At 36.3% G+C, this 14,973-nt stretch overlaps 2 protein-coding genes across 4 annotated transcripts in view; one reads left to right on the top strand and one right to left on the bottom strand.

The window, feature by feature from the left end:
• Window positions 1-14,973, bottom strand: part of Sdhaf3 (Succinate dehydrogenase assembly factor 3) — a 38,036-nt gene that overhangs the window by 18,196 nt on the left and 4,867 nt on the right. The window contains exons 1-2 of one of the 3 annotated variants that reach the window (XM_081735815.1): window positions 5,227-6,082; window positions 1,267-1,474 (exon numbers count right to left, since the gene is read on the bottom strand). In XM_081735815.1, coding sequence (XP_081591941.1) covers window positions 1,267-1,474; window positions 5,227-5,294 — 276 coding nt within the window. In that variant the 5' untranslated portion in view covers window positions 5,295-6,082. Of the gene's footprint in view, window positions 1-1,266; window positions 1,475-5,226; window positions 6,083-14,973 lie in introns of those variants that run through there. The other 2 variants (XM_081735814.1, XM_081735816.1) reach the window with 2 other exon arrangements.
• LOC145667621 (uncharacterized) lies at window positions 8,282-10,653 on the top strand. The gene has a single exon (XM_081735083.1). It carries the CDS (start codon window positions 8,362-8,364, stop codon window positions 10,651-10,653), a length of 2,292 nt encoding a protein of 763 aa, XP_081591209.1. The 5' UTR covers window positions 8,282-8,361.

Raw genomic sequence — 14,973 nt, 5'->3', positions numbered from 1 at the left:
TACTTTCGCTCGTATTATCGTTTACGCAATGCAGACATACCCACCAGAAACATCCTGTATTGAAGACCCAACCGACACCTATGTCATTAAAGCGAGCATCAATTAAAATATTTAATAATAGTAACTACAGGATATATTAAATACACACGAGATCGAATCTGAATAGGCGAATTAATATCAATTTCAAGTGTTTTCACTTATTTTCTTTAGTATTACAATATATATCATCATCATTTATACCTTAATGAAAAGACAAGTGCACCAAATTTATACGTGAAAATTACTATTCAGTTTTCAAGCAAGTGAAACGCCTGTTTATCTTATAACATAATCTTCAAGAGACCAAACACAATTTCAGTTTAGTAGCGAGCACCACGCGAGCCCACAGGTTAAAGTGCAATCTGAACCACATAAGCTCCCGCTGGGAGTCGAACCCAGATCACCCACGCCAAGGGCGAGTATGCTAACCGCTTAGCCACGAGAAAGCTCTACACAACACAATTAAACGAGGATTACATTAACTTATTTCTTTCAAGAAAAAAGACTCTACGGAAAGGAAAAAAAACTTACATGTTAGTAGCCTAGCAGAAAAGTCGATGATTTGGAAAAAGTTGCCAGAGCAGGGTGTCTACTAAAATTCAAAAATGAAATTTCGAGACTTTTTCGTGACCTTTTCTTTACCGTACTACAAAATTTCGTAACACTTTCTAGAGCGAATTTGGATGCGAATTAGGCCGGATTTCCATGCATGCGATAGAAGCGTGCTTTGTTTGCGATTTGCTAGCGTCTAAATCTGACCATAGACATTTATGGCTGTGAATTTTGACGTTTTATAGAACAAAGTGTTTCAGTCAGTATTTATATGTATACAAATTTTAAAAAATCGTGACCCAAAGCTGAATTTCGTGACTTTTTCTTGACTTTCATGACCGTTTTCTGATTTCGTGACCGATAGACACCCTGCAGAGAGTCACTAAACAATAAGTTTCTCTCTCTCTCTCTCTCTGGATACAAGTTAAGAATTTCTATCCCTAAGTATTCAATGAGAATAATTAGCATTAATGTCATTCTAACATAATCAATCTTCTAAGCATTTCCTTTTAATTTCATTGCTTATTTTTCACATTATTCTTATTGTCAATTTACCAGCCTACACAAATACATGTGAGAAAATAATAAACAATGTTAAAAAATCAAAAGAGAGTACAAATATAAAACCACAACACATCTAACATTCACTAACAAAGGATTAATCGACGTTCTTACCGTCCATTCTGACACGAAAATTTGTGCCTCGACATGATTGCAAGTTTTGTGTCTCTTAAACTCATTTTTCGCATAATCGTTACCAATAATCTTTAGCTCCGGAGGTAATCCACGATGTAACTTTAGAATCGTTTTGTACAGCAAACGAACTTTTTGTACATGAGTGAGCTGTTGCGCTACTGGCGCTGACATTTTATTTACAGCATATCTGAAACAAAGAAGAAAAAAGTCATTCGCACATGAGACATCGAATTTTAAACGAAAGAAGTAGCCCCCCATCAAAAGAAGTTATATGATGGAACGAGTTAATCCACGTGTCTGTTATTAAGAAAAGACTACTTTTTACATAATATATGTAGACTTGAGTATTTTGATTACAGCTTCCAAAATTACTCTTAACACTTAAGCTTGTTTCCATGCAAGAACGGAACTTGTTATATATATTTACAGCCAATTGTCTCGCATCACTTGATGCTGTTACACGTAAAGAGCTTAAAATCAGAATTAGTGGATGAAGAAAGTTAACAAAAACGGCAAGGAATGAAAAATATTGCAGAGGAAGCGACAGGAATTGTAATAAGGATACAACAAATGAGAAAGCATAAACAATGGTAATAATAAAAATTCAGAGAAACAATACAAGAAAACAACGAACCATACAAAAAAAAATGGATAACGAGACCTATCAGAATGTGAAGAGAGGAATACTCCCAATGAATTACGCAGGAAGAAAGAAATACAGGAGATGAACAGGAAACTACAACAAACAGAAAGCAACATAGAAATGATGAAATGGATAGGACCATACAAAGAAAAAGGATAAATATGTAAAAGGCATTTCAACCTAAAACAAATCTATGTTTAATGAAATCTTAATCTCTGTTTAATGAAGTCTATGCAGAGATGGAAAGAATATTTTGATATACTATTGAATGTACATAGCAGAGGGATTGTAAACGAGAAGAAAGAAAAAGATATACGCAATGGAACGGTAAGCAAGATCCAGCAGAAAGTACACAGAGGGGAAATAAAGACGACCGAACAGAACTACCAAATACGGAAGAAATTCAAGAAATAATAAGCAAAGCCGTAACAACAAAGCACCATAAATCGATAGTACCTCAGTGGAATTATTCAAATATGGGGGAACGTCATTAATGGAGAAACTACCAAAATAATAGGAAAGATGTGCCAAAAGGAAAAGATACCAGACGAATGGAATAAAAGTGTGACAGTACCAATTTATAAAAACAGAGGAGACAGATTACACTGTAATAACAATAGAGGAATCTCTGTGTACAGGATACAAAATTCTAATGACTATCCTAATCAGAAAATTGAAAAACTATGCAGAAGAAATAGTTGATGAGTACAAAGCCGGATTTAAGAAACGAACATCCACAATAGACCAAAATATTCACAGTTTGAATGATTATGGTAAAAGCAAGGGAATAAATACAATATAAAAATAGTTCAACTAATTATTTGTCGACTTTCAGAAATCCTATGACAGTGTAACTGGAGAGAAAATATACGAAGCGATGATAGCATTCGACATTCCAGAAAAACGAATTAGGCTATGAGAATGACAATGAATAAAACAACAGCACATGTGAAAGTAGGAAAATAATAATAATAATAACGGAGGAATTTCAAGTACATAACGGATTAAAACAAGGAGATGGATTAACCCCGCTTCTGTTTATATTACTGACCATATTTTACAAAGCAGGGTTTGGCAAAAACCATGGTTTTTATTGAAAAAATCAAAAAACCAGGTTTTTTAAAAATCTAAACCCGTTTTTTTTTATTGGTTTAAATAATTTACTTTATGTATTTATATTAGATATGAACAGAAATTAGTTTGTTTTGCCTTGGTGTTATTATGCAACAACAAGGTTATGCCGGAAGGGGTCACATAAGCTTAAAGTGGAATCCAAACCGCTTCTCGACTTACATCCAAGAGAAATTGTCCATTTGGACACGAAACCTGAACTAATTGGTCACAAATGCTATTGCCGATTCACTCACGAAGGATTCCTGATAAAAATACGTTGTACTGATCTTTACATAGGCCTACTTGTTAATACAATTGTCAAGAGTCATTTCAAAAGGACAAAAAGGTAAACAGTTACACAAGTAAAAACATTATACCAGAATTATATATAAATCGGGAAACTCCCGCCTTAGCCATTGGGAAATGTATTTGTATGTAAAATTTTAAGGTCAACGTATCATAATCACTACGCTAAAACTGAGGTATTAAATTACAAATTTGGTATGTAGATATCATTCAATAAAATTAAAGTCAAATCCAAGTTGTTGGAAGCTACGTAGGCAATTGATAAATTTTGCCAATTTCTATCAATATATTTAAGCAACCTTGGCTTCTTTACAGAACAACAGGCATTTATTCAAGTAGATATATATAATTTGGTTTCATTTCGTATGTTTAGGCTTAACATTCTTATGAAATACCAAGGTTATCACGGAGAAGACTTTCGCTTAAAGGGACACCTCGAATCGCTACTTGGTTTACACTTGAAAGATGGGTTATGATTCGTCCGAGACTTGATTAAAAGTGAAAAGTAGATAAACTTAATGCGGATGGTTTGGTATGTGGAAATGTCATCACGAAGTTCACACAATTTAAAGCATTTTTCGTTCTTTTTTTCTTCTTCTTCTTTTTTTTTGTTTAAACCTTTTTTTTTTTTTTTTTGTAAAAACCAGCTGGTTTAAACCAGCCAACCCTGTTACAAAGACATCCAACTGATAGGCTATGCGCATGATATCCACATAGTGGGTAGAACTAATATAAAATATATTAGAAACATTTAAAGATTTACAAAAAGCCAAAGAAGTGGGACTGTACATTAATATAAAGAAGATGAAAGCAATGGTATTAAGCACGAAGAGACAACAAACAGGAAAAATAAAAATTAAGAAACAAGATACTGAGATAGCCAAAAGATTTAAATACTTAGGAATAATAGTACATAACAAGAATGATCAAGAAGAAATTGAAGCGAGGATAATGTCAGCCAATAGAGTATATTATTCCCTCAAGAATAAGTTACTGAATAAGATGACCAAAATTAGAATATATAAGATGATGATCAAACCAATAATAATCTATGGATGCGAGGCACGGATGCTGACAACTAAAATGGAGAATAGGTTACTTAACAATTTGAAAGGAAAATACTAAGAATTTATGGTTCGAAATAAGAAAAAGGAAGATAGATGATTAGATGGAATCACTAACTATACGAACAATACAAAGATATCAATATAACAGAGAAACTTAAAATAAGAAGTTTAAAACGAGCGGGACATAAGAGTAGAATGCCGGATGAAAGAATCCCAAAGAAGATAATGAATGGGTAGTTCTATTAGACAAGATTAGTAGGTAAACCAAGAACGAGGTGAGAGGACAAAGTATGCCTACGTAATGACTAATGATGCATGGCAGATGAGGATGATACAAGGGTGGCGAAAAATGGCAGAAATCCAGTAGAATGGAGGCAAATTCCAGCTGGGACTATAGCGCAATGTAGATAGGTAGGTAGGCTGGAGAAAGTTGGAGAACTCCAAAATACTTGGATTCGATGCTGTCCGTCACATATAACACAGTGAACACGCGAATTTCGTTTATGACATGACTCGGAAATTACAGTTAGTCTTAATTATTCGCAGCAAATTGATTTGCGATTCTAAAATTATTAAAATTATTACAAAGATGAAAGCTCCCTCCCCCTCCCTGTTCGAGTATATGGAAAGTGTTCTTTTTTTTCGCGTTTAAATTGTAGGCCAAAGAGTTATGAATCCTACGAGTTTCGTGCCAATCTCTTAACTCCTTCTAGGCTAGACTCAAGAGCCGGCACATAGGATTTTATGGTGGAATATGCCCCCATTGCTTCTGTCAAATGGGAATAAAAAGAAATTTAAAATGTATTTCACCTTTTCTGGACGTTATGGAGACTATATGTTGCCAGTTTTATCCTTGAGACGGTCCCTTTTCCGCTCATGTATAATTGTTTATATTGGTATGAGATCGTTGGGATCTGAGGACCCAAAATGGCGCCCTGTTTCGAGTTCGATCCAAAGCCACATCAAGTGTTCGTTTATAGTCATCGCTGTGCGCGAATGTGCTGCTACCAAGTGAGAAAAGCTAGAATAAAAACAAACAAATATCAAGAATTTATTTTTTTTAAGAAGAAAATTTACAATTTAATTTTTAACTATTTCAAGTAAGTAATTATAATTTAGATATTTTTACTTTAATCGTAATTATTTTACCACATTTAATAGGTGGATAAGCATGTTAAAATTTTAAAAAATCTCCCGGTAGTAAATCTACCAATTGGAAATTAAGGGGGGCGAAGTGAAGCTATCCTCGCCAGGAGGGGATAGCGTCCTTTTTCGGGTTGATTATGGCGTGTTAACACCCCAGGTAGCTACGGTGGACTGAAACCTTGAAAATAGAAGAAACCCACTGCGCTTAATATGTGAGTTACTAGTGAAAAATACAGCTAGGAAGGTGAGGTGAAGGACTAAAGGACAACGATGAAGTGAGACCGTCATAATCCGAACTACGATAGAATTCTTCTTCCCTGATGATGATGCACGTGCTTCACCCATAATGGATTAGTTCGCAGTGGATAAGGTTTGAACGTTAGTTTCCAGGATTACAAGGTAACATCAATGTTTTTTTTTTATTTATAATGCGGCTGGAGTAAATCTAGAAGATAAATTGTAAATCCGGAAGGGTCATGTGACTCGGAAGATTCCAGGCGTAGGGGAAGTGACTGCTGCCGTCTAAATTTAGTTTCGGACGAATTGGCTGATGTTTTATAAACCGTGACAAACCTTAAAAATTTGAACTATGAACTAAATTCTCGGTTTTCGAAAATTTATATTTTTTTATATATCAGATAAAAAGGGGGGAGCAAAGATAAATTAATATATACGCCTGCTTACTGTAAATTGTTTCTACGATGATAAAAATAACATTATATGAGTTTCTTTAGAGTAATGGAATCTAGAAACATGATTGTTTAAAGTAAATCTTTCCGGTCAAGCATGGGTCCCCAGTCGCCTGGGTGATAGAATTCGTCCTTCCTCTCCCTTCACTTCCACTTCCACTTGTCTCTGTTGGAACTTCAAATATCGAAAATCTACGCTTAGCTCAGCACCTCTCCATATCAAATCTTCGTTCAAATCTCTTTCGTTTTGTGTGAATTTATTTTCTTTGTTTGTTAGTTATAGTAGTTAGGTTAGTTTTAGTATTGTTAACTATTGTGTACCAAAATCTGAAATTGGCTCTGTTGTTTGTGGTTAATAGGACCCTTCTAGTAAACTTTAAATATGGAATTATAAACCGGGGGTGATGTTTAGAACGTTCACTGCTTTCTCTCTCTATCCTGCTGGCATGTTGTTAACATAAATGCTTGTGATAATGGAATTACCTGAAGCTTGTCCGCTCACCCTGTAACTTAAAGAAATATTTGGCAGATACGATCAGTAGTTAAAAATTTGTGCTACACAAAAGTGACACTAGAGAAGTTGCGATTTAATGAGCCATGGGCAAAGAAATAGTTAAATATATGAAGAAACTGTGTATTTAGAGACGTGTTGCGCCTGAGATAGACAGGTTGCCCGCTCGAAGGCAGATAATATTTTATTTCTTCAGTGCGTTTATGTAGGCCCGGCCATTCTCTATCTCCACCGCTGCCACTTTCGTAGGGTGTTCAGCCATTAGGAAAGCTGTTGGGTGAAAATTGTATTCAGTTTGTGAACCGATTTAATAAGTATGCCGTAAACCTTTGTAATAGTTATTTTGTATTCCTGATGTATGTCAGCAGGCGAAAGAAATGTTACCCCCCCCCCCCCTTCCTTTCGAATGATGTAATAGTGTTTAAAACAATTGTAAAATTTAATACTAAATTGTGACGAAATTGAGTTCAGGCAACATAACAATTTTTTTTTTTTTTTGGTCAACCCGATATAAACAGAACTTGTAATTTTGTACTATGTAATTCTAAATCTCCAAAATGCAAAAATGTACTTGCACTAAGAATCGGATTGACGAAACAGAGTTTATATTGTATGAAACTAAATATAACCTGAACTAAATTTTTTTTGGAAACTTAAGAGGTGCATTAAAGTAAATGTTCTGTTCGCGTAGATATTGTCGTAAAGGTAGGTTTGGTGAAGACAAAATTTGGAATTAGGAACATAATTTGGGGCTAAATTTTCAAACCTAATTATACTTTTTTTTTTCCACTTGCAATGTGTTTCAGTCTTTTCCTCCCCGTGCGGGAAGGGGAGCTCTGTCATTGTAGTTTCATTTTTTTTTTCTTTCTGTTCTAACAATAAATTTAGTTTGTATTGTATGAAGTAGTCGTCATTGTGTTATGAGATCTGAATATCCCTTAGTTATAAGCTCGATTAACAATATTGGCAAGTGGTCTTCAAAACGAAAGAATTAAACTTTATGGATATTATCAATAGTTACAGTGTTCAGTGTTTCTCGCAGTGGTCTCAACAGAAGAAAAGGTCCTGATTCGAAGTATAGTTTAATTTTATTTATTTATTTATATATTTTTTTTAAATCTTCCTTTCTTCATTATTGCAGATGTTATTTTATTTCTCTTTTATATTTTAACTTAGTTTTTTTTTTTTTTTTTTTTTTTTTTGTTGTGCAAATATAATTTAAGTTACGGTCGGATAGCCTGGAGCACCTTCAGTACCCAGGAGAATATTCAACCTAGGCCAAATTCTGAGGAAAGGAATAAAGCGAAATAAACCGTTACATTAAAAAGTGGCGACCCAGCCTTAGGATGTTTCTCTTGTCTGAGTACTGCTCGAGAAGTAATGTGTAATAATATTAATGGATAATTCAAATATTAAGAAGGTGAAGTGGAAGTGAAGTGGAGAGATGGTGGGCGAGTTTTGTTTTCCGGTGCTGGGACTGGAGGCTTGACTGGAAATATCTTATGAGTGTTTATATAAGTATATAGTGTTCTTGAAGTGAAAGTTTCAATGTCTTTTTGTTTTATTTTATGCTAACTGTGTTTGTAAAGCGATTGTAAAATGGCGTCTCGTGGAAGTGGCTCCGATGGGGATAGCGTTTGTTCGGGTTCTCAGCAAAAAGAATATGCATGTTGTGATAATGCGCATCAAGTAGTCAGTAATGAAGGAGTAGAGAAAGTGAAAGCCGTGATGTGCGAGAGTTGCCTTCGCTGGTTTCATTTTGATTGTGTAGGTATGAAGAATACCTCTAGCATGTTTGCTTTAGTAAGCGCTGATTCCTACCGCTGGGTATGTGCAGGGTGCGAAGCGGCTAAGCTACCTCAGCCTAACAATGGCAATGACGAGGATCCCGAAAAGGGAAACAAGGAGTTTACGCTTGATAACGGTATTTCTGACAATGCACCCATCGCGACCTCGTCACCTGTCTTACGAGACAATTGTACTGTGTCGTCTGTCTCGCGAGAAGACGGTCTTATGTTAATGATGGAAAAGCTGTTCAAGAAGATAGACGAAATTAGTTACGAGGTAGTTAGTAGTAAAAAGGAGGTGAGTAAAGTTAACCAGAAAATCGACGAAGGGTTCGAGAAATTTGGGACTCAAATTACTGAGGTGCAGTCTAAAATTGAACGAACTGCTATAACCGTGCAGCAATTATCCTCTAAGTTGGAGCAAGTAAAAATACAAGCTCATGAGGAATTGCAAGTAGCAAGCCAGAAATTAATGGATAATGTTGGGATAGTTAGCACGAAGGTCGAGAGTAATGAATTACGAATTCAAACACTTGAGCATAATATGAAGGGAACCTTGAGTAGGCTCGAATCTCAGGATACGCGTTTGCAACAATTACCTGAGAGGATAGAAGCGCAGAATATTGTTTTACAAGAAGTTAAAAGTAAGCAGGATGGAGTTGAGGGCGCAGTGGGCGAGCTGAAATCACAGAATTCCAAAACAAATGAAAGATTAGAGAAGTATCAAGGCGAAATAGGAAATGAAGTAACAGCATTGAAACAGCAATTAGAAAAGTTAGAATTAGCTTTGCATGAGGATAGTAAAAGTGACAAGTCTGTAGATCACGAAATTCCTAGAAAAAGAGCGCACGTGAACTTTGAAACCGGGTTTGCTCAAACAAGTAACCGGAATAGGAATATCCCAACTAACAATCCTTTTGTATACAACCTGTCGACTCCTCCTCTGTCGAGTGGTAATGATAATTATCATTATATGGCAGGTAATTGGCAAAACAAGATTTTTGAGGGTACTAACTTAGGAAATTGTTTCGGATCTTCTTTTATGACAACCACCCCGAATTTGGAATCTCAATGGCAATGGCAAGGCCAAAAACCTGATGTTCATCCAGTAACTTCTAACCCATTTTTCTTTTCACCTAATAGTGGTTTCCAAAATTCTCCTAGTTTCTCATCGTCTATTATCAAACCTAAAGACCTTAAAGATTTTCCGGTTTTTAGTGGAGAGGTGACAGCAGGTGCAGGCCGATCTTTCTTGCGAAATTTACAACGATGTTTGGATATGTATAGATTGTCTGATGCCGAAAAACTTTTAATAGTGTCGAAATGTTTGATGCGGGGGGCCGAAGCGTGGCTGCAATCAGTGGCGCGCGATATTAAAAGTTATGAAGATTTTGTAAAACTTTTTAAGAAACAGTATTGTTCTGCTAGTATGGAAAGGATCCATAAGAAAGCTTTGCAAGCTTTAAGATTCGATAGGTCGAAATTTTCTACATTGCTTGAGTTTGCTTGGTATATAGTCGAGGTCTATTTCAATATAACTGAAGTGCCAGACCAGTCCGAATTGATAGATATTTTATTGGGTTGCTTGCCGGCTGAGGATTCGCGGTTGTTCATGGTAAGCCCGTGTTCAGACATCGATGAATTGATGGCTAAGATTGCAGCACTGTCGGGTCACGCAAACGCGCACGCGAGTGATTTAAGACCTCCTGCGAGACGGTTTTCTGCCAAACAGGCTAAAGTCGTCAAAAATAAAATTCAACAAGTAGAAAGTGGGAGTCAAACTGATTTTCTTAGCTACTTCGACAGTCAACGTACTAACCGAGATAATTTAGGATACGGTAATGATAATAGAAATAATCGGAATGGTCAAAACGCGCAAAACAATCAAGGCTTTGGATCGTACCGAGGAAGGAATCGTAACTTCCGACGAAGGTGGCGTGGTAGTCGAAATGGAAATTCGAACTATAGGCATGAGTCATCAGAAAACACTTCCGGTCAAAGTAATGAGAGAAATAGTGATAACGCAATTTTTACCAATAACTCGGGAAACATAAACGGAAATAGTACTACCCCAGACAGACGGGCTCCGGCCCCGGAAAACTAGAAAGGCAGTCACTTTTGGAAATGGGGGAAGCTGGCTGCGGTAAGGATGAAGACCCCATTATAATTGATCAGACGTTAGAAACTATTCCTAAAACTTTAATATCGTTGGAACCTAATGAAATTTCTCAGACTTTTGATGTTTATCAACAATCAGTTTGCTTCAATGTAAATTTTGTAGTAGAAGACGAAATATCAGAACCAATTAGTGAACATTATTTTTCATCGTCTCCGGTAGTAAGTGGTGATATAGGGGGTGTAACGTTAAATTGTACAATAGATAGTGGCTCTGATCTGAACCTGATGGACTGGGAGATATGGAGAAAACTTAAGCAGAAATTTCCATCTGCTAAGTTAAGACCATATTCAGGATTGACTTTGGGCGCCTTTGCCGGCAAGGAGAAATTTTCTGTGCAGGGTGTTCAAACTTTTAATCTAAACATTCAGAACCGGATTTTCGATGTGCCAATCTTTGTCATAAAATATTTAAGGACTGATTTAATTTTGGGTTGTCCCTTCTTGGACAAGTTCCAAGGAGTGATTGATAGATGTAGAAGAGAAGTTAGATTGAAGGATAATTCCGGGAAGGAAATTATTATTGAAACCACAAACCCGAACATACTTTCGGTTTCTATTTCGATGGTTGAAATCGAAACTAGTCCTTTTCAAAAGTCACTGGAAAAGATAGTTGCGGTCGTAAGCGAAACTTCTAATAGTAAAGATCAGTCTAAAGTGGGTTCAAGGACAGATTCGGTTAGGTTGGAGAATACAGCTGGGTCAGTAACGGAATTTGAATCTAATCTTAGTGAAGACGAAATTCGAACTTATATTTCCTCTCGAGACGATCTCGACTCCTCTTCGAAACAACGCTTACAAAATTTACTTATTAAAAATAGAGATCTCTTTTCCGAATATCCGCGAAGAGTTAGAACACCCCTGTGCAGGATCGAATTGACGGATAAGGTGCCTATTGTCGGTCCGTATTATCCTATTCCCCAGTCTATGCAGGCGGCATTTGAGGAAGAACTTCAAAAATGGATTAAGTTAGGGATCGCCAAAGAACAACCTTCTCCTTACCGCAACCCGATCCATTGTGTGAAAAAAGCTTCTGGTGGTGTACGCCCAGTCCTTGATACGCGATATCTCAATAAAAAGGTAATTTCATCTAAAATACAAGTGGAACCGATTGGGGACATCCTCAATCGTGTTGCCAAGGCATGCTATTTCAGTAATTTTGATTGCTCGTCAGGCTATTACGGAATAGGACTTCATCCTTCTTCGTATAACTGTACCAGCTTTGTTTACTTAGGCAGACAATATGTAATGACTGTTCTTCCGATGGGAATTAAAAGTGCTCCATCTATTTTTCAAAATGTAATGTATAGTTTTTTTCAAAATTCTACGAAATCGTACGTAACGGTCTATCTAGATGACGTTCTCGTCTCTAGCATCACTTTAGACCAACATTTTGAACATTTGGAACGTGTTTTTGAAATTTTTAGGTCGGCTAATTTTTCTTTGAATTTCAAGAAGTGTAGTTTCCTGCAGAAAGAAATCCACTTCTTAGGACATGTAATAAGTGGCCAGGAAGTTAAGACAGACCCGCGTCACAACGAACCCATAAGATGTTTCCCTATTCCAAAATCCAAGAAACAGGTCAGGCAATTTTTAGGTTTAATTGGTTGGAGACGTAAGTTCATAGCTAACTTCGCAGGACTAACAGCTCCATTTTTCGACCTTCTTAAAAAGGATAAGAAATTTCAGATGACACCCGAATTGCTAGAACTTTTCTTCAAATTAAGAGAAATCATTAGTCAACCTCCAGCTTTAGGCCAACCGGATTTTTCTCTTCCTTATCATATTTATTCGGATGCTTGTGCAGAGAATTTAGCAGGCTATTTGTGCCAATACCCTTCTCCGGAAGCAGACCCTGTGGTGATAGCTGATGCTAGTCGTCGTGTTCGACCACATGAATTATCTTTATCAATCTTTCAACTTGAACTCAGCCGTACTGTTCCTCTGCGAACATTTTTCTCAATATGTTTTGGGTCGAACTACGTATATTCATTGTGATAACGCTGCCGTTACGCACGCGTTTACAATGAAGAACTTGGATCCTCGTACCACTCGTATTTTATTGAAATTGCAACGTTTTGATTTAATTTTCGAACATTTATCCGGCCGGTCCAATCAAATTGCTGATATACTTAGCCAAAATCCTCCTGAGGTAACTAAGGAACAAGAGCTCCGGTATGTAAATTTTCTTACGGTACAGGATTCTTCAGCTCTAGACTTTAACGAAATTAAGGAAAAACAAAGTACCGACCCCCTTTGTGTTAAACTTCGGTCCTCTTTGGATAACGTTTCTAAATCTAATCATATTTTGGTTCATCAGGATCTCCTTTATATCAAAAATCGTAAAACTAATCAGTGGTTGTTAGTTATCCCTCAGGAACTTACAACAAAAATCGTTGAGTTAGTTCATTCCAAGGGACATTTCGGAGTGAGGAAATGTTGGTCGTTTTGTCGATCATTGTTTTACTGGAAATGGGTAAAACTTAGTATAAAACAATACATACGAAATTGTATAAAATGTGCAGAAACAAAATTCGCGAACCGCATTATTGCAAAGGATGATTGTAGCATAGAGGCAAGAATGCCACATGAACGATTAGGATTGGACATCGTGGGGAAATTACCAGGAAGTCATGGTTTCTATTATATTCTTTCAATAATAGACATTTATTCTCGGTACGTGTGTTTCTTTCCACTTAAAACGGCCCACGCTAAGGAGATAATAGCAGTGTTGGAAAGGAGATATTTCTATCTGTTCCCCTATCCCAGGGCTATTATCTCTGATCGTGGCCCGCAGTTCCTTTCTAAGCTTTTTAAAGGATATTTTAATCGTAACAGTATTAAGCATGTTCTTACTTCCAGCTACACCCCGAATGCGAATGGCCTAGCGGAACGCAGCCATAAAGAACTTAATCGTATTATTAGACTGGAGTGTCAGGAGAGACAAACGCAATGGAGTCAGGTATTAAAGCTCGCGCAGGAACTATTCCTTATGTAGTAGTATAAACTGTACGCCTGCTGAACTGTTCTTATCGTATTCAGCGGCGGAAGTCTTTAAGAAATCATTTCCGTGGCCCTCAAATTTAAATAATTTAAATATTGGAGATAAATATCTTGAAATTCACCCGGACGTGACCTCAAAAGTTGAAAAAAAAAAGGGTAAAGAAAACTGGGCGAGAGGTAATCCTGAAAGAGGGACATCTTGTGATGGTAAAAACCCATTACCTCTCATCTGCAGTTAAGCATGAAACGTATAAATTTATGAAATGCTATGTCGGCCCTTATGTGGTCCAGAAAATTCTGAAAAACAGCGCCATTCTTTATACGTTGAAAGGCGAAAGTATAGGAACCCAAAACTTTCAAAACCTAAAATTATTTGACTGTACCAAGGAGAAGAGATTAGAACTCCTCCGTGATTATCCTCACATCATACAAGACGAAATTACGTAACGATTAGAAGGTAAAGAAAATAGAAACCAAAAACAGGCTATAGGATATGTAGTAAAAAAAAAAAAAAAAGTTGTAGGTCTTTGAATTTTTATTATGGTATGTGATTGTTTTATACTGTAATTTTGTTAGTGGTAGAAGATATTCCTTATGTTAAGATAGGTATAAATTCGTTGTCATGTCTCATTGCGTTTTTTTTTCCTTTGATTGTTAGTGTATTTTCATGTCGTCATATTGATTTCTTTTCCTTTTCTTTCTTCCATTAGTAGTGTATTTCCGTTCTCGTGTACTTTTATTTTTTTTGGGGTTAGGTATAGTCTTATGTCATATTACTCGTGTATGTGATGTTGATGTCTTGCAGATGATTTCATTGACTGAATCTTAGGTGTAATTTTATGTCGTGCGGGTTAATGTGAATTGTCAGTGGAACCTGAAATTTTTTTTTATAGCTTAAGAAGGTTTTTTTTTCTTTTCTCTTAGCTAATATCTTTGTAGGTATAGGTTAGGTTTTTTTTTTCTTCTCCTTTGTTACTTATGTCGTATGTTATCAGTAAGAGGATGTCATTTTTTTTTTCTTTCATTGGTAAGGCTTGTTAAATGTTATGTAGTGTTTGTTGTCTTCTACCTGACCTTCATTGACGATTTAGGTAAGAGTTAGCTTTGGTGTCGTGTGAACTCGAATTAAATAATTGGGAATCAACATGGAAAAATAAATAATCTCGATCGAGATAATTTATTTTTCTTCGGTGGGCCCCGAAGATGAGACGGTCCCTTTTCCGCTCATGTATAATTGTTTATATTG

The sequence above is a fragment of the Thermobia domestica genome, chromosome 13 (assembly GCF_964235325.1).
Source record: "Thermobia domestica chromosome 13, izTheDome1.hap1.1, whole genome shotgun sequence".
Taxonomy (NCBI): Eukaryota; Metazoa; Arthropoda; class Insecta; order Zygentoma; family Lepismatidae; genus Thermobia; species Thermobia domestica.
Note: the sequence above shows the minus strand (reverse complement) of the source record. Positions and strands in the feature narration are given on the sequence as shown.

Bases quoted from the DNA above. Each gene is read 5' to 3' on its own strand.
- LOC145667621 (XM_081735083.1), top strand. From the start codon at position 8,362: ATGGCGTCTCGTGGAAGTGGCTCCGATGGGGATAGCGTTTGTTCGGGT.